We start from the raw sequence: 19,423 nt of genomic DNA on the forward strand, positions 1-19,423 counted from the left end.
GAGGAAGAGAATCCTGGCTGGTGTGGTAAAGACGGCGGCGAGCAGCAAAGGAAAGAAAGAGAACCTGGCTGCAGAGTCGTTCACGGAGGCAAGGGCACGTGAAGGGAGGGGGAAAAAGAACCTGGTTATGGAGGCGTTCGCGGTGGCAAGGAACGGTGACCGCAGCCGTGAAGGGCGTAGACGGAGGAGGCCGTCTTGAAGGGCGATGGTGAGCCCATGGTAGCGGTGTGGTCGCATGAATTTGGAGGTAAGAGGCTGAAACGATGACTCACGCCGGCTCCGGTTGGGGTGGATCTCGGGTGGTGGCTGGGTTGGTTCTGGAATGGTTTTGCAGATGATGAAGATGGTGATAAATATGATGATGAAAATGGATATGAGGAAGATGAAGATGTAGTTTTTTTTTTTTTGAAATCAAAGATGAAGATGTAGTTAATTTGAAGTATTGTTTTTTTAATTAATTATGCCAATTAAAAAATGCCACATAGGCAAAAAAACATTATTTTTTGACAGAAAACGGTAGTTTTGACAGAATAGAGAAGGAGGGACCAATATCAATGACGTTTCAATTAGTAGGGGACTTGAAATGCTATTGTTTTAGTTTAGGGACGTATTCCGCACAAAAGTGATAAGTGGGGGACCAAAAGTGCAATTAAGCCAAAAAGTAACTATACTTTTCTTTTATAAGCACTAACTAACTATACTTGATTTAGTCGTTCAAAAAAAACCTACTTGATTTAGTTCGAAAATAGTTTTTTCATCATGATATGATATGCAAAATCTAAAAAGTAGATTGTTAACTATATTAATAATAAATTAATAATAGATTGTTGTCCCGTCAAAAAAAATTTAGATTGTTGTGCAGATTTTTTACAGTGGAGAAAAAAGTTAGAATTATATGGATTGTTTTTGTTTAATGTAATACATGTATTTTTCATTAGGGATAATTTGGTTGAATTGTTAAGAGCGCCGCTATTTGACACGAGGGAAAGGAGCACGATGATGCACGAGAGGAATTGAATTTCAGTAATTGTTTCCATTTCTTTCTCCTTTTGCCATTTTTATCACTTCTTTACTAATTTTAATTTTTCAACAAACTCTGATAAATTTCACCACATCTGTCAGTTTTCCCTTCCTTTGTTACATCGCTCTTTCATGGCTATCGTTTCCCATCTTCTTCTTTAAATCACTCAATTGCAAGCCCTATCTTTTCCCCTAAATTTCATTTAATGGGTACTGAACCAAACAATAAATCAAGGTAGAGACCTTAACAACTATCTGGTGGAAGATGACTGATGTACAAGCAATTCACAAGTTTTTATTTCTTTGGAGATGCGGTGGTGGCCGATATACATTATACATACAGTGCTTGGATTTTTGGAGAGATGTGGTTATTATTTTATTTACTTCTATCTTTGTACTTTTGAAAAGATCAAGTTAATTTGTTATATTAAAAGTAAAAAAATTGAAAAAGAAAGCAAAACACGTCACTCGTGCGCTCTCGTGTGGATGGCCATCGTGCCACATATCATTTTCCAATTGTTAATTGTCATTTGTCAATATTTCATCTTGTCTTAGATAATCTTCTAGAATATAATTCCGAAGATTATGAGTAACTTTACACTTTATATCAATTTTCCCCAGTTGCAATAAAAGATTTGGTTGTTAAAAGAAAAAAAAAATGATTTGGTGTTAGATAACTGAATAATCTTGATTTAATTCTATATATATGAAAATGAAATATGATAATTTGAAATCTTTTCATGATAAGATACCAGAGGTTCTCATCTGAGCTTAAGTATCTATTAACTCATGATAAAGATACAGCTGTAGATAATTTTACTTTTTTAGTTATCATGTGGTATTAGAATTATTAGTTATCCTTTAAAATTACGATAAATCCGTTAATCTCGGACACAAGTTTTTACTATCAATTAAATTAATTTCTTTCAAAAAAATGTAAATTAAGTTTACCAAGTTTTTAAGTAAGTCCTTACATTAACCTTTTAGGGCATGAACAAATATCGGGATATATGCCAGATTTTACTTTAGAAGAGAGAACACCTTTTTTAATTTATTTGTGTTAAACTGCTTTTGCGCAATTCCTACCTTAATAAAATAATCAAATTCCTATTTCTTTTTTTAAATTCTACTTTTCATCAAAATCATAACACACATTTTAGATGTACCAAAAAAAAAAAAGATGTACCAAAATAACACACATTTTAAAATATATATATATTTAAATAAAGAATGAATATTTCACGAAATAAGCAAAGACTAACTAACGAGCACATAACTAGTGAACCAGTAAATGTTATGTTTCACCAATTCCTACTGCTACGGGCCGTTAAATTAACCCCCATTGTAGGAAGAAAGAGCCAATGAAAAAAGCACCCATTAAAAGAAAGGGAGAAAATAAGCTTATAAGCATGAACATATTCAATTCTTTTTCTGATATATCCAAAGGGAATTCTACATCCTAGTCATAATTAAGTGTTCATCAGCTGTACATAAGATACCTATAATTTCTGACCATTTTAGTACATACCAATACCAATCAAACATATTCTAATTCAATTTGTTAAGCCCATATTTCCAAGTTTGTACACTTCTACGTCAAGGGAGTCTCCAAAAAATTGAGCTGTTAGACACTATCTTTCGCTATTTACTTCACTGACTGAAGTTTTACAATGAAAACTTCTTACATAAATTTTCTTTCAAAGCCTGGCGGAACATCCAGTTTGTCCATGGTACTCCTTGGTTTCTCTCGAACCCAATCAATCATTCCAACTAGCTCCTTTCCTCCAATCATATCGATATCCATATCCATATCATCAGGCTCCATCTTAAGTAATAATCTTTCATCAGCTTCATTGATTTTTTTATGGCGAAAGACTCCCCATAGGAAATATCCTTCAGTTACTGCAGCAATATATAGTACCAATAAACACATTTTTGTCATCTTTGTCAAGACACAAAAAGCAACAGTAAATGCTGATTGATGCAGATAATCAGCAAATTTAACAAAGTACAAGTTCCAAGAACAAAAGAATATAAGCAAGTTGGGATCTTTTGAACCTGTTGTCCTGTTCTCCCAAATTTGAATTTTGGTATACAACTTTCATGAATAGGGATTGGAGTTCAGGATGTTATGAATGTTTAGAGCGGAGCTAATGCATGAAAACAATAAACGTACCCTTTGAGTCCTTATCAAGCTGACTTGAGGTAAAAACCAAGAGCTCCACTCCATCTATAGAAGTTCTCAACAATGATTGTTCAGCATTCATAAACTCAAAGACACTATGTAAGTTCTCTATTGACCTATATTCAATTGAGAACATGAGATATAAGTAGGTTAAAAAACAAATAATGGCCTCATAAAAGGAAGGGAGAAAGAAAGTAAGAGTATCAATAAGCAAAAACAGACCTCGCAGAATCTGTTGGAAAGAAATACACTGCAATATCTTCGAGACAGGGAGAATCATTCTGGAATACATCAGCCAAGATATTCAACGCAGGAAGTGGTTCCAGTTGAAGGACTGAGGGCATTCCATTTGATAGTTTGTATGCATTCCTGCTGACGTAGCATGGAGGGTAGGCCTCAAACACGTCATAAAATTCACCCGATGCAGCTGCCTGAAGAATTTTGAATTGACCCCTAGTAAATGGCCACCAGCATACGAAATTTCAAGTTAATCAGACTGAATTTCATGGAACTAAATGCATAGCATCTGAGGTGTCATGGTTGTTTATAAAAATGAACAAATGATTAAAGTATTAACTTGAATAAAAATTTATCATTGCATTCTTTCTATGTTAATAAATTATCAGTTAGAGCATATTTATTTGAAAATAAATTTTTACCTCCTTTTTCCTTTCCCTCTGAAACTCACCACCCAAACAACCCATGTGATTCACACTTACATGCCATAGGTATAACACCCTCTATTCTCAGATATTGCTCAGTAAATGTAAAGAATGGATACCAGAAAAAAAGAATCAATGAGAATTGCTTTTTATTTTGACAATGAAAAAACTAAACAAGGTCTTGCCATGATCTCCTGACTGAAACTGTTCTTGAGCGACAAGTAAGTTTCAATTCAATAATAAATAATAAATTCAGTTTCAAAAGGAAAAAATTGTAAATGATAATTAATTCCAACTACTAGTAACAAAGAGGAAAATGGTCCATATAAGTTCACCATAGAGCCTATTAAGGATCTGGGAGGATAAAATCTGATTGAGGGTCATTACTCCACAGAAAAACCAAAAGCTTCTATAATGCAGCAATAAGTTGTTTCATACAAAATAGGAATTTGCCTCAATGACTTTTTTATAAATATACTTGAATGGGTCCCTCCCTACCTACAGGCCAACAGCCATGAGATTCCATTTAACTAAGCTAACTATAAGGATTAGCTGTGGGTGATTAGCTTTTTGTTGTTACTAATCACCCTAGCCTACTTTGTCTCCCTTTTAGCTTTGTTTTCAAAGCTGTGATTAATACACCCTTTTACTTTCTAAAAAAAAACTATGCTAACTATAGGATTATTGACAAATTAAACGAACTATATGGGTCTAATTGACAGAAGACACAATTCAATAGGCCCCTATGGTTTTTTTCAGTTTTTTAAAATAGTCCGAATGGAATAGGGATTGTTGACTGAATCTCAATGCCATTAAGAATGAGGAACTTGCTTGAAAAAATTAGAAGGTTGGAACCTATTTGAAAAATTAGTGAAACCATATGGACCTACATATAATTTAATCCACTTTCTCACTAACTGTTATTTTAACAAAAATAATCATCCAAGTTTTATGATTGTGATAGCTTGTATTTAAATCCCACCACGTCTGAACAAGTCATGAGGGATTTATATCTACCAGTGTAAATGAAGGGATCAAAATCCTTCTCAAAACATAAATTCAAAAATCATAGAAAAGATCGGTCAAAAGTATATGCATGTAAACTTAAAATGGTTTACATGAACCCATGTTCACAGCCATTTTCTGAGACTGTAAGAAAATTGTCATCCTAATTAGTAATAGGTAAATTAACTAAAATGAAATGTGAAGTTGCATTTCACTATTCACTACAGATTAGAATTTGCTTAGCATTTGCCAGCAAAGGGAATTCAAGATGGAAGTTATTCATGACAAGGGAAGAGGAGTACACACCTCCAAGTAGGACTTAAAGAGGGAAGACTTTTATAATGAAGGTTGAAGTTTTCCTGAATACTCAGAATATCACTTTTTCCAATATTTGATCTGTCATATTCAGCAACAGCACCAAAGATATCACCTAAAGACAAAACAGAGAGTAGAACGAAAAAAATAAATCACAATAGGTTCACAACTCACAGGCTGAAGTGAGTACTAATATCACATTAAGTACAAAGATACATGTAAACATATGCATATTGAGATGTTAGAACTTGAGTAAATGCAACAATCAACAGAAGAAAGCAACAGACAAACAAAGAACTGAATCATAGCAAGAAAAATATCCAACCTGAACAACCGATAGGTAGTGATTTTCTTGCCGATAAATCTTCACATGGTGCCTCTTTTGTAGGCTTTTGTATTTGAAGATCAAGAGTCTTAACTTTTCTATCAGGTATGAATCCCACTTGTAGCTTAGATAAATGTTTACGCTCTTTTGTTGGTCCTATAAAAACCATATCTCACAATTAAAAATAAAATCTTATGGAAAACTTGCAAAATAAACACTTCATATATACATTTTCAAAACTAGTATCTCAGTCAGAAGGGGGAGCCTTGGCACAATGGTCGGGGTTGCTGTCATGTGATTAGGAGGTCATAGGTTTGAATCGTAAAACCAACCTTTAGCAACCACAAGATAAAGCTCCATATGTAACAGACCCTCGATGGGTCCCACCATCCAAATGAACCCTGCCATACAGAAGCTCTATAGCACTGGATGGTTTGCTCACTAGAGTCTCATCATATATGATTCAATACCACTGACAGTATAATACAATGGATGAAAACGAAATCCAGCTCAAATTTGGGAATTTTTGTAAAAATCTAGGGAAGCTATTAAATAATTTCTGTTGAGGTAGATCATACAAATAGCCAAACAATGACACGTCACTAAGAGACTGGGATCAAAATTTAATTCGATCAAATCAGCTTAAAATCCAGACAAATTTAGTCTCCAGTTAAAAAAATTTCACTTTTATCTCCCATCACACGTGGTTCAATGTTAGTGGTTGGAAATTAAATCCAGCACACTATATGAATAAACTTTTTCTAAAAAAAATAGTAAAGTTATTAAACTCAATTTCTGTTGAGCTAGATCATACATATATCCAAGCAGTGACAGACACTAGAAAGCTCTATCTTGACTGAGATCAGCAAGCACAAAATTTTATTCCATTAGCTTAAAACCCAGACAAATGCAATAAATTTGAGCTTTTAAACCCAAGCATCATATATATGTCAGGAGGAACTCATGTTTGTAACAACAGGTTGAGGTACGGATGTTTTCTGTTTGAAGGGCACCAAAGAAATTGCATTGCAGCAAAGATGAAGAGAAATTCTCACCTTTTGATAATGACTGAGAAGCATGCTTATCAGTCATTTGATTTCTCTGTGCTCCACTTATTGGAAGCTTACCAAGTACCATTGGTGATGGTGATGTGCGAGAGGGAATCTTTGAAACGACAGTTTTAGATGCAACAGGGGCCTTCCTGGCTATATTAAAACTAGAACTTCCTCGAATAGGTTTTGCTGGAAAATTACCGGAGCTAAGTTTAATTACTTCATCCTCAGGAAGGAACTTCACTTTTCCTGCTTTAACATCTCGTTGCCTTTTAGGGGCCTGAGGGCTGAAATTCTGGTCAACTTTACATGGTGAAGTTGTACCATTTTTGGCTTGGCAAGTTTCACAACACCAGTCGTCAGGAATATCGGTGAGACAAATCCGCATACAATAACTGTAAATGGACAGAAATTGCACAGATTCAGAACAAGATTCTGTGCAGCATTAGTACTGCAAAGTGGTGTAGCAAAACCATTCATCAAGAGCCAAAGCAAATAAAGGAAGGTCATGAGAAAATGTATAAAATTAAGCGTGAAAATAAAATTGCAAATTAACATTTGTTTTTAATCGTTCTTTAATCCTACCAATTATGTTCTTCAAGGTGAGCCCATTCGTAGAAAATGCACATATCATATCAGGTTTAGAAACAAAAAGTCCCCCAGAATTGAGTGCTCAAGGTTCAAAGCAAAACTATATAAATCCAAATAGACAAGTACATATGTAACTTGCCATGAATTTTTAGTATTGATGAGGTTTCGTCATGGCAATAAACCAAAAAGCTATTATTTAGAAGAATCAAATGCGTAAAAAGAAATAACATAAGAGAAAATAAAAGGGAGATAATTACCCATGTTCACGAGTTACATTGCATTTGGAACAAACAACAATTACTTCAGCATAACCAATGTCGCCACATATATTGCAAGGTTCAACCTGCAGGTAATAATGAACACGTAAACATCAAGTAAAAAGAAGAGCTAACTTTTCTTGAAATTTTTAACACGAAATCTTGAAACCATCCAATCCTTCAAGTGTGAGAAAAGTAAGTTTAAAACCAAGGAATTGGGCAACAGTGAAAGTTTCATTGGAATGGTGGTGGCATGTGAGTTGAACCAAGTTCAAATGCAAAGATTCAGATCAAAAGATAAGGCTATTAACCCAAATATCAAGCTTCTATAAAGACATAGGGAGCTCATACCAAATCTTGAATAATCTCACAATATCAAGACCATATATCTCCCTTATTGTGTGTGAACAGTTGATAGAAGAATGATAACAATTTCCAGGTTATTCGAGAGAACCTGGACTCACCCAATTACCAATTACAGTGATCCCCAAAATGATCATATACTCTAACTCTCTCATTTATAATATTCCTCTATCACTCTTGAACCAATTCCTTCAAACTATCTACTGACTAACTGACCCACAGGTTACCAATCAATAATTAAGTCATTTACTTGATAAGCCTCAAGAGAAGTCTTACTCCATAAACATAACGAACATATGCAGAGTTATGGTTATGCAACGCTAATTGGGAAGTCTCTCCTTCATACAGACATTCAATTTCAAGATACTGAATTCCTTTGGATGAAACTTAAATGCTCATTTGGAAACACTTAAAATACGGAAAATAATTTATTTTTTTCAAAAGCTTTCACAGTAAGCTTCCATAAAAGAGCAACTATGTTCCTAAGTCAAGTGTGGAGGCTAAGCATCAAGAAATTGGAACTACGGCATGTGAACCCCTCTCTCATATGGTTAGGATGGTTGCTTTAAGGGCTGACCATCTATGAACTATAACCAGCATAGTTCATATGTGATAACCAAGAATCTTCAAACATAATTTCAAATCTAATCCAACATGAAAGAAAAATTGCATTGTGATTGCTTGTTAGTAGTCACTTAGAAAATCCAACTTTGAAGAAATTGCTACAGCATCAGCATTAGCAAATTCAAAGGACCAACTGATAAATATTTTCACCAAGTCCCAACATCAGGTCAGCTATATGCTCATAGTTCATATGTGATAACCAAGAATCTTCAAACATAATTTCAAATCTAATCCAACATGAAAGAAAAATTGCATTGTGATTGCTTGTTAGTAGTCACTTAGAAAATCCAACTTTGAAGAAATTGCTACAGCATCAGCATTAGCAAATTCAAAGGACCAACTGATAAATATTTTCACCAAGTCCCAACATCAGGTCAGCTATATGCTCAACAAGCTCGGTGCATGTATGACTTACAAGTAGAAGCTTAGTAATTAATGCATGTGTCACACCCATTAATGCCCAAATCAAGAAGCAATTTTAATACTAACTAACTCCTTTCCTGTTAATCTGTCTACATAAAAGAAAACACATAGCAAAAGAAATGTACTACTAAGTAATTTGTTAAAATTATTTTTCAACTTTCATAGTACAGTTTAACCTTTGAACTCCACACTTTATTCTACTTGAGAATAATAAGTGAGAACATGGTATAGTAATCAATAAAATTATAGCCAATATTATCTTGCTCCCTGTACAGACAAATAAGAACATGCAGTACAAAAATGAACACTCACCAACAGGCACAAAGGCTACAAAGGCAAACTGACATTAGCACACTTATAAAAGAAATGGTGTCCAAACACACCCTTAACACAAACAAAACCCTTGTGAAATGCAAGCTTCTTATTACATTGACTATTGCATTTATTTAACTAAACCATTAACAAATTAGAGACAAAACATTCTCCAAAATCAATTTAGAAATAAGAGCTTTTCACTGTTCAAACAAATTAGGGAAAATGAGAGCACAAAAGCAAACCCTACCGGTTCCATTTCACCATGAAGAAGAAATCAAGTTCATGGCAACACACACACCAACAACAACAACAACAAAAATGCAAACAAACACCACAAAGTACCCAAGTAAGAGTGAGAAATAGTAATAAGAAAACAAAATAAAATTTTTATCCACCACCCATTTAAAAAAACTGAAACTTGCAACGAAAAATGGAATCAAGAAATAGACCCAGAAATGAATCTAAAAAAAAAAAAAAAGTTTCACATTGTGAACCTGGCCCGGTTGCTGCTGCATTGTGAGTGTGAGTGCGAGGAAGGAAGAGAAGACGATGAAATTGAACACAGTGAGCTGAGTAGTGAAGAGTGATGAAGACGATTCACACTCAGTGAGAGTGAAACTTTCTCGGCAAGTTTTCTTTCTGGAGAGAGAAAGAAAGAAAATGAGAGAAAATGACAACGTTGTTGTGGTAACCACCTTCACCCTTTTTTCATGGATCTTTTCTAACATGCACAAATGGTGATGGATTGATAATTACCGGTTATTTCAGGTGAGATCTTAATATCTCTTCGTCTTCCGGTTAAACCTTGTCAGATAGAGGTTGTTAGTGTTTGACAGGTGCCGGTTTCCCATGATTTCATCGCTACCGTTGAAATTGTGATGCATCGGACGGTTGGTTTTTGGATGCTATGAAAGCTGGCGCGCACTGTTGAATGATGCAAATTACAAGGAAATTAATTGAATGATGTGATGGGTTTTTGCCAGAATTGGAAGAGAGAAATAGAAAGATTTGCAAAGTGAAATGGAATAAAAGAGGAAATGATATGGACTGAAAACAGAGATTTGAATGCATTTTCTCTCATTTGATCGATCAATGTAACAATGGAAAGGATGAAAAACTGCACCAATGTCTGCATGTTTTCCCTTCCAATTTTAGATGATGGTGATAAGGTTAAGTAAGTGCTGAGCTGGTTTGACTACAAAAATATCCTTTCATTTTATTTTACATCTCATAAAAATAAATAAAATTATAATTACTAATTTCCTATTGATAAATACTATATTTTTGTCAAAAAAATTAAGGGTGGGTTTGTTTTAACATTTTCAGTAGGGAGAAGTTCAAATACAAAAAAAACACAGTTTTTCATGCACAAAATGTGTTACTGAATGAAACTTAATTGACTCTTCAGAATGACTTCTGGCTTTTAAAATCAGTAATTTAAAATGCAAAGGGAAGGGTTAGGTAGCTTGCTACCAACGTGTGGTGTCTAACTTAAAAGAGGATTGGAAATATGCATAAGAAAGGGTGAATTTGTAAAGATGAAAAATCATCATAAAAGAGGAAACATACTGAAGGTTGTGAGCAAAAGACATTTAATAGAAGACAAAATCTCATGAAGAACATAAGACATGCCAAAGCTGTATTTGGAAAGGGTGTCATTAGGGAAATGAAAAGCAGAAATTTTGATGGACTAAAGGGTGAAAGTAAATGGCTCAAGCACCAAAGAGGGGGTGGGCAGTGATGAACCTGGTCTAATCTTGGATAAAAGAAAAGAAGAAGCATTAAAATGGAAATAGACGAGGACATGAGCTTTTTTTTGGTCAGGTTGCTGAGACATAAGACAAAAAGAGGGGAAAGAGGAAAATATTTCGAATAAGAGGAGTTGATTGTTGCCTGGGGTTTTCCTCTCACATTTATACCCTCATCAACTTAAAGCATCTCCAATGCATAGTTGCTAGTTGGGTTGCTTAAAAACTATTTCGATGGGTCCAGACTGACACATAGGATTTAAGCAACCCAAGCAGAATTCGCTCCAACCACGGTTGCTTAGTTTACTTTTAGTTGGGTCCCATTATACCTCTTATATTTATATTTATATTATTTCAAGGTAATGACACTATACAAATATATGAATGAAAGAGAAAATATGATTTTTTAGTCAAAAAGTAAGGAGAGAGAAAATAAGCAACCGTTGCTTAAATAAGCAACCGTTGCTTAAATTTAAGCAACTCAACTGTCATGTCATGTTACTCCAGTGGTGCTCCAAAATAAGCAACGTTGCTTAAGTTGCCAACGGGATTTAAGCAACCTCATTGGAGATGCTCTTAGGGGATAAACACTAATTAGAACCTCGGTTGGTAAGCCACCAAAGATTGAACCTGTTAAGTGTTTAGGTACACAATGTGCATCAACTAAAGACGAAGCAATAGAGGTTATTTGTGTGGGAAAATTAGAACAAAAAAAAAATTGTGTGAAAAAAAATGCTATATCCATCCAAGCCTCTGAAATTTTCTACGAAGTTGAGAACCCTAAATTATAAATCTGAATTTCATTGATTGAAAAGTTAACTGTTACAAGAGGATTACTCAGTATTAATAGAGAGAGATTAGTTAGCTTGTAGAAGAAGCTAACATAATACACAAACTAACTGATTTGTTACACACACTCATTATAAACTGTTACAAACAGTTACTACTCAATATAACTGATAGGTCAGCATATACTCTAATAGGCCCCCTCAAACTCAAGATGGGTGAGAAAGAAATTTCTCAATTACATTGAGTATGCCACGAAGAGCTTCAAAACGAGTAGGAGAGAGAGCTTTAGTAAATATATCTGCCAGCTAATCCAGAGAAGGTATGTGATGCATAAATAGTGACTTATTTAGAACCTTTTCTCTCGCAAAGAAAATATTTAATTCCATAATTGGTTCGAGTGTGAAGCACCGGAATGTGAGTCAAAGCTACAACTCCCATGTTATCACAAAGAATCTTTGGGGGTTAAAGAGGAATCTGAAGTTCCTACAAAAGTGACTGAATCGAAAGTAACTCTGCAGAAGTGTTGGCCAAGCTTATGTAATCACCTTCTGTACTGGAACTGGCCACCAAAGTTTGCTTCTTGGAGCTCAAACACACAAGATTAGGACCAAAGAAAACACAGGATCCAGAGGTTGACCTTCTGTCATCAGGATCTGAACTACAATCAGCATCATAGAAAGCAACAAGAGAGATTGGTGAGGTCAGGGAACAAGGTTTGATACACAAGCCATGATCAATTGTACCCTTAAGATACATAAGAATCAATTTTACTGCTTTCTGTTCTAGAATAAAAACTCTAAGGCAAGAATGGCTGAGCAAAAAGCTAAGAGTCTTATTCATGTGGAAAAGTTGAACCGACATGGAGCTACGGAGGTCCGCTTTTTATAGTAGGTGGACCTCCTTACCCTAAGGGTCTCCCTTATTACACAATGGGATGACTAAACAAGCAGACGACGCTGATCGGGGCGCATAACTGGTCGTCTTGATAAGCGGGCGACGTTGATTGGTTGACTTAGGCGACACAAGGCCCTGATCTTGGGATACGGTCAGTTGACTTTGTTGTTTTCCCCTCGTTGATTATGCGGACAAGAGCTATCCCATTGCCTCTTTGACTAATGACCATGTCTGACGTAGGATGGAGCTCAACACTGCTCTTCGAAGCCCAGTAGTTGCTCTTCCGAGCCCAATAGTTTCTCTTCCGAGGCTTCGACCGCCCAACCCAAATCCATATTGGTCCACCTTCCAATGTTCTTCTAGTGGTTGGATAAAGAATCGACATACCTTGTTAACAGCAAAACTAATTTCAGGTGTTGTTAAAGTAGCATATTGAAGTGCCCCAACAATAAATCTGTAGAGTGTAGTGATGACCCGAGGTTTATTCTATGTTTATCGAGTCCTTTTTGCCTCTTTATTCTTCTTTTTGAGTCCTTCATTTAGTGTTGAGTCAAGTTGGGTCCCTTTATAGTTCATAATTGCATTTGCATTAGTTTAGGCATTTTTAATTTATTTATTTGGTCTTTTTATTAGTTTAGGTTTGAGGTTAATTCTTATGTTCAGATTTGAGCTGAAATCTTGAGAGAATATGAGAGTTGATTGCATATTAGGAGTTTTATTTGATGAATTGAATAGATGATTTCTGAATTATTGTGATTAAATGAGTGGATCCATGAGTTACATTGGTGGAATGATGGTTTGTTAAGATTCCTTGAAGGTTTCAGGTGTTTTTGATGGCTAATGAAGTTGATTGAAGACCAAGTAATGAGCCATGATGATAGTTGAAGAAGGAGTTACAAAATTCGGAGAAGAATCTGATGAGCCACGCATGAGCGCCACCTGTGCCACGCACATGCGTGGCTGTTCTGTGAACGAAGGGGGGAATCTGGTGAAAAACCACGCATGTGCGCCCCTCAGGCCACGCACATGCGTGGTGGTTCTGATGGAAAAAGCTGAAGGAACGTGGAAGCCACGCATGTGCGCCGTTTTGGCCACGCACATGCGTGGTAAGCAGACCTAGGAGCGTTTTTTGACAGATCATCCACGCATGTGCGTGGAGGAGGCCACGCACATGCGTGGCGGGCCGCTGGAAAGTCTATAAATTAGGATTTTGTGATTTCTTTTAGGTATCTTTGCATTTTTTGAGCAAAACTTAAGTTTTAGTTTCTTGGAGCTTGTGGGAGGCTTCTTGGCACTCTTGATTCAGGTTTTTGCTCTTTTAATTTGCATTATGAATTTCATAGCCATACTTGGCTAGTTTCTCTTTGTATTCTGGGTGAAGTGAACCTTAGTTCTGATTATGGTTTAGACTTCTCATTTTCTTATATGAATAAAGTTTCTCTTCCATGTTTCTTTTCTCTGAATCAATATTCTCTTGAGTGCACACAAGTGTTTTGCTTTCTTCTTGTACAACGGAAGTTGGTGAGGATTAAGGGACTTGGGATTAGATTGATTTGTTTGCTATCACTTAGGAATAAGGGTAGAAACTTATTGTGTTGGCCTGAACTTATAAACTTCATTCTTCAATTGAATTGACTAGGCACTAAGGAATTAGGTTTGGCAAATGAAATTGAATGTTTTACTTGATTAAGGAATTAACAAGTAGAGGTAGAGGCTACATCACCATGGATAAGGATTCTAAACTTCATATAAGAACTTGATTTGAGAAACATAATTGGACTAAGTGGAGCTTTGCCCAGGGTACTTCTTTTCTGAATTATAATTCTAGCTTTTATTCACAAGTGTTTTTCACACAACCAAACTTCAAACATACATTGCTTTTCCTTTTACAATTCTGAACATTAAAAGTCTTTGAACAATTTGATAAACAACTATCTCTGTGGTTCGATATCTTTATATTACTTCGGGCAATCCGTGCACTTGCGGAATTGCTATCAAGTTTTTGGCGCCGTTGCCGGGGATAGTTGAGTTTTATCAAACATTCTTGGATTGTTTTTGTTTAGAATCTTTGTTACTTGCTTGCTTGAATCTCTGTTGAGTGAATAGGTGCTATTAACTGTTTGTTAGTTTATGCGAGGTTCAGTTGATCCTAAGTCATTACTATTTGATCCAGAGATTGACCGTACTTTCCATCGCAGACTTGCACAACAGAGGAGACGCACTCAGGCTATTAACATGGCCGCTGAAGAAACACCAGCTCAGATGGAAGCAAGGCTTCGTGCTGAGATCACTGCTTAAGTTGCTGCCCAGACTGAAAGAGATAGGCAACTTCGAGAAGAGCAGGAGGCTCAAAGGTCCTTGAGGGACATCACTGCACCTCGTGTGGACTACAACTTTGAGGGGAGCATTGTTGTACCTCAAGATGCTCCTCCAGACTTCCAAATCCCACCACACTTCATCACTTTGGTCAGTCAACACCAGTTTGGTGGGAGTGCAAATGAAGATGTTCATGGACACTTGGAGCGCTTTACCAGACATTGCTCCACACTGAGAAGGAATGTCAACCTGGACACCATCAAGTTAATGTTGTTTCCTTTTTCTCTCAGGGATGTTGCTGAAGAATGGTTGAGAACACAACCATTGAGGAGTATTACTTCTTGGGATGATTTAGCTGAGAAATTCACAACTAAGTTCTTCCCCTACAACCGCATAAGGAAGTTGGAGCAAGAGATCAATTCCTTCATCCAGCTGGACTCTGCGAATCTCTATGAGACATGGGAGAGGTTCAAAAGACTCTTGATGAAATGCCCAGGCCACAACATCTCCACTGCTGACCAAGTGGAGAAATTTTATGCAGCTCTCAATGACTACACCAGAGACAAGTTGGACACAGCTGCAAGCGGAGCCTTTGATGCTCTACCAACCCAACCAGCACTTGACATCATAAACAATTTGGCTGCTAGAGCTGCACATTCAAACAATGATAGGCAGAACCGGAAGGGAGTTTATGAGGTTGAGACTCTTGATGCAGTTCTTGCATCCAACAAAAAGCTTGCACAAAAGGTGGATGCCATGGTGAAGAGGCTCGAATTTGGGCAAAGAAATGCTGAGGATGCTGAATTTGATGAAGAGGTTAAGGCCATGGGGAATTATCAAAATGATCCCTACTCCAACACTTATAATCCAGGTTGGAGAAATCATCCTAACTTCTCCTGGAGGGACCAAAACAACTCAGAAGAAGCTAGTGGTTCAAAGCAATTTCCAAATCAGAGGCAATACCAGCTGAATCAAAGGCCTCCACCACCTCAAAATCAGGGGAATGGTAAGAAGAGTTTGGAGGATATTGTCACTGATTTGGCCCTTACTAATCAGAGTTTCATGAATGAGACCAGGGGTTTCATGAATGAAACTAGAACCAGCTTCAAGAATCATGAGTCCTCCATAAAAAATTTGGAGACTCAAGTTGGTCAAATTGCCAAGGCCATTGCTGAAAGGTTCCCAGGTACGTTTCCTAGTGACACTCTTATTAATCCTAAAGACTCTAAATCTGAAAATTGTTCTGCTGTCACTCTTAGGAGTGGAAAAACTTTGAATGAAATTGAGGAGTTAGTTGAAAAGAAGAGTGTTGAACTTGAGAAAGTGGTTGAGAAAGAAAAAGAGGGAACAAAAAGTGAGGAAGTAGTAAAAAACAAAGAGAGTAATGATTCTTTTCCTGAGAAAATAACTTGCAAGGTACCATTTCCTAAGGCTTTAGTGAAGAAAAATCTGGAAAAACAATTTTCAAAGTTCTTACAAATTTTTAAAAAGTTGCAAATCAATATTCCTTTTTCTAAAGCCTTAGAGCAAATGCCAACCTATGCAAAGTTCATGAAGGATATTGTATCTGGGAGGAAGAGATTGAGTGAGGTGAATGAAACAATTATGATGACAGAGGAGTGTAGTGCAATTGTCCAGAGAAAACTCCCCCAAAAGTTGAAAGATCCTGGGAGTTTTACCATTCCTGTTGACATTGAAGGTTTGCCTGGGGCTAAGGCCTTATGTGACTTGGGGGCTAGCATCAATCTGATGCCGCTCTGCATGTTTAAAAAGTTGAATATGGGTGAGGCCACTCCTACCTTGATGTCTTTGCAATTGGCGGACAGGTCCATTAAGCACCCATATGGGATTGCTGAAGATGTTTTGGTAAGGGTGGACAAATTTATCTTTCCTGTTGATTTTGTGATTCTGGACATTGAAGAGGACTCTAGAGTTCCTCTAATTTTGGGGAGACCTTTCTTGGCAACCGGTAATGCAAAAATCAATGTTGCCAAGGGTCTTTTGTCCTTGAAAGTTGGTGATGAAAAGGTAAAGTTTTCTGTTTTTAGAACATTGAAGCATCCTAACTGTGAGGATGTGTTTAGCTGTGAAGTGATTGATGAATTTGTTTGTGAAGAGTTTGCTAAGATTTCAGGAAAGGCGGCCTCAGAAGTAAAAAAGGACAACTATGAGATGAACCCAACTCTCATAAAGCTTGTAGGCGAGCACCAATATGGAGGTTCAGCCACAGAGAATTTTCATGCTCATATGGTGCGGTTCCATCAGTTCAGTAGCACGATAAGGATAAAAGATGTGTCTGATGATGCCTTTAGGCTGAGGTTGTTCCCATACTCCTTGAAGGATGAAGCTAAGATTTGGTTTCAATCTCAACCTCAAGGAAGTATTGTTACTTGGGAAGACCTTGTGGAAAAGTTTGGTGCAAAATTCCTACCTTGCTCATGCAAAAGTTTGAGAAAGTGTGATTCTAATCCTTCTTAGCTGAAAAGGAGGAAAGTCTATCAAAGACTTTAAAATTGAGCTTCTTGGGAGACAACCCAAGTCCAGGTTTGCTTTTCTTGAATTTGAGTTTGCTTTAGTTTTGTGTTCCTCTATAGAAAAAAAAAAAACATTTTCTTTTTAGGTAGTTAGTGCATCGAGTCTTTTGCATGTTTTGCTTTTTACCTTCGAGTCAGTATGAATATCCTTGGGTTTCTTGCTGCTATGCTGAACTTGCTTAAGTGGTTTCACCCTAGAATTAGCTGCTTCTTATTGAAAGTTGTTGATACTTCCATGTTTTTATCTTGTGGTCTTTGAACATGCTATTGTGATTGGAAGGTGAGGTAGCTTGATCTTACTTGCTTGAGTTCATAAGAAAGGGTGTTTCACTTCAACACCCTATTGTTTTTGTGGAGTGCTGAGTGTCTCAAAGTTTATTCCTAACATGCTTGCACATACTTAGCTCTGTTTTGAAATACATGTTGGTTTTTGCTTAGTGCTTGAATCTTTGAAGAGACTTGGTAGGAAATTCTTTCTGGCCTCAGAACTTTGCTGAAATTGCATTTGTTTTCCCTAGTTGCCCAAATTGAGCCTTATAATTGAATAATTTTTCTTGGCCCCCAAACTATGGTGAATTGTGTTGTTGGTGAGTGTCTTATGGTTTTGTTTGAGCAGGTAAAATTATAAAAAGACTTCCTTCCTAACAAAGAAAAGAAAAAAAAAAAAAGCTAGCTGAATTGTCGAAAGAAGGGCAAGTGCCTTGACAATTGAAAAACAAAAGAAAAAGAAAATAAAATAAAAAGAAGGAAGGAATCCCAAAGTCTAAACATTCTGCTAAGGTTGTGTTGAATAAAGAAGTCACTCACCCCAAAATGTCTTGAGAGCCTCTTGTGCTATCCCTCTTCTTGGTTTCCTTACCTTTACCCTAGCCAAAGTTACAACCATTTTCAGTCTCTATCTGATTCTTGCTACTTAGCAACTAACTTTGATTTGATTGATTACCAGGGCTGAAGTTTTGTGCTTGTACGTTAGAGCACCAAAATGTGAGGAAAGTGTTTGATATGTGAGGAAGTTGATGAGCTCTTGCTTGGAAGTCTTGTTTACTCTTGCTGACTTTTCATCTTTAGTTGTGTGCATTTGACCTTTCTCTTGTTGTGTGAAGTATCTTGTTTTGAAAAGCTTAAGCAGCTGAAGAAGGGGTGATTTATTCTGTGCTTGAGGACAAGCTACCTTGAGTTTACGCTTGAGGACAAGCTGCCGTTGAGTATAGTGGTGTGATGACCCGAGGTTTATTCTATGTTTATCGAGTCCTTTTTGCCTCTTTATTCTTCTTTTTGAGTCCTTCATTTAGTGTTGAGTCAAGTTGGGTCCCTTTATAGTTCATAATTGCATTTGCATTAGTTTAAGCATTTTTAATTTATTTATTTGGTCTTTTTATTAGTTTAGTTTTGAGGTTAATTCTTATGTTCAGATTTGAGCTGAAATCTTGAGAGAATATGAGAGTTGATTGCATATTAGGAGTTTTATTTGATGAATTGAATAGATGATTTCTGAATTATTGTGATTAAATGAGTGGATCCATGAGTTACATTGGTGGAATGATGGTTTGTTAAGATTCCTTGAAGGTTTCAGGTGTTTTTGATGGCTAATGAAGTTGATTGAAGACCAAGTAATGAGCCATGATGATAGTTGAAGAAGGAGTTACAAAATTCGGAGAAGAATCTGATGAGCCACGCATGTGCGCCACCTGTGCCACGCACATGCGTGGCTGTTCTGTGAACGAAGGGGGGAATCTGGTGAAAAACCACGCATGTGCGCCCCTCAGGCCACGCACATGCGTGGTGGTTCTGATGGAAAAAGCTGAAGGAACGTGGAAGCCACGCATGTGCGCCGTTTTGGCCACGCACATGTGTGGTAAGCAGACCTAGGAGCGTTTTTTGACAGATCATCCACGCATGTGCGTGGAGGAGGCCACGCACATGCGTGGCGGGCAGCTGGAAAGTCTATAAATTAGGATTTTGTGATTTCTTTTAGGTATCTTTGCATTTTTTGAGCAAAACTTAA

At 36.7% G+C, this 19,423-nt stretch overlaps 1 protein-coding gene across 1 annotated transcript; it reads right to left on the bottom strand.

Annotated features, from left to right (window-relative positions):
* Positions 1-2,424: 2,424 nt before the first annotated feature.
* Positions 2,425-9,812, bottom strand: LOC130731825 (uncharacterized). The gene is made up of 8 exons (XM_057584035.1): positions 9,632-9,812; positions 7,413-7,498; positions 6,568-6,959; positions 5,513-5,668; positions 5,179-5,302; positions 3,428-3,658; positions 3,197-3,321; positions 2,425-2,922 (listed from the first exon to the last, which is right to left on the bottom strand). Exons 1-8 carry the CDS (start codon positions 9,650-9,652, stop codon positions 2,702-2,704), a joined length of 1,356 nt encoding a protein of 451 aa, XP_057440018.1. The 5' UTR covers positions 9,653-9,812; the 3' UTR covers positions 2,425-2,701.
* Positions 9,813-19,423: the final 9,611 nt, after the last annotated feature.

The sequence above is a fragment of the Lotus japonicus genome, chromosome 1 (genome assembly GCF_012489685.1).
Source record: "Lotus japonicus ecotype B-129 chromosome 1, LjGifu_v1.2".
In the NCBI taxonomy this organism is placed as follows: Eukaryota; Viridiplantae; Streptophyta; class Magnoliopsida; order Fabales; family Fabaceae; genus Lotus; species Lotus japonicus.

What these genes read in the sequence shown, in the direction of transcription:
- LOC130731825 (XM_057584035.1), bottom strand. Translation starts at nt 9,652, where the DNA reads ATGCAGCAGCAACCGGGCCAG. An exon ending in AATGTAACTCGTGAACATGG is followed by an intron (nt 6,960 to 7,412) that starts GTAATTATCTCC and finishes GTCCATTTACAG; the next exon opens with TTATTGTATGCGGATTTGTC. An exon ending in GCTTGATAAGGACTCAAAGG is followed by an intron (nt 2,923 to 3,196) that starts GTACGTTTATTG and finishes ATATTGCTGCAG; the next exon opens with TAACTGAAGGATATTTCCTA.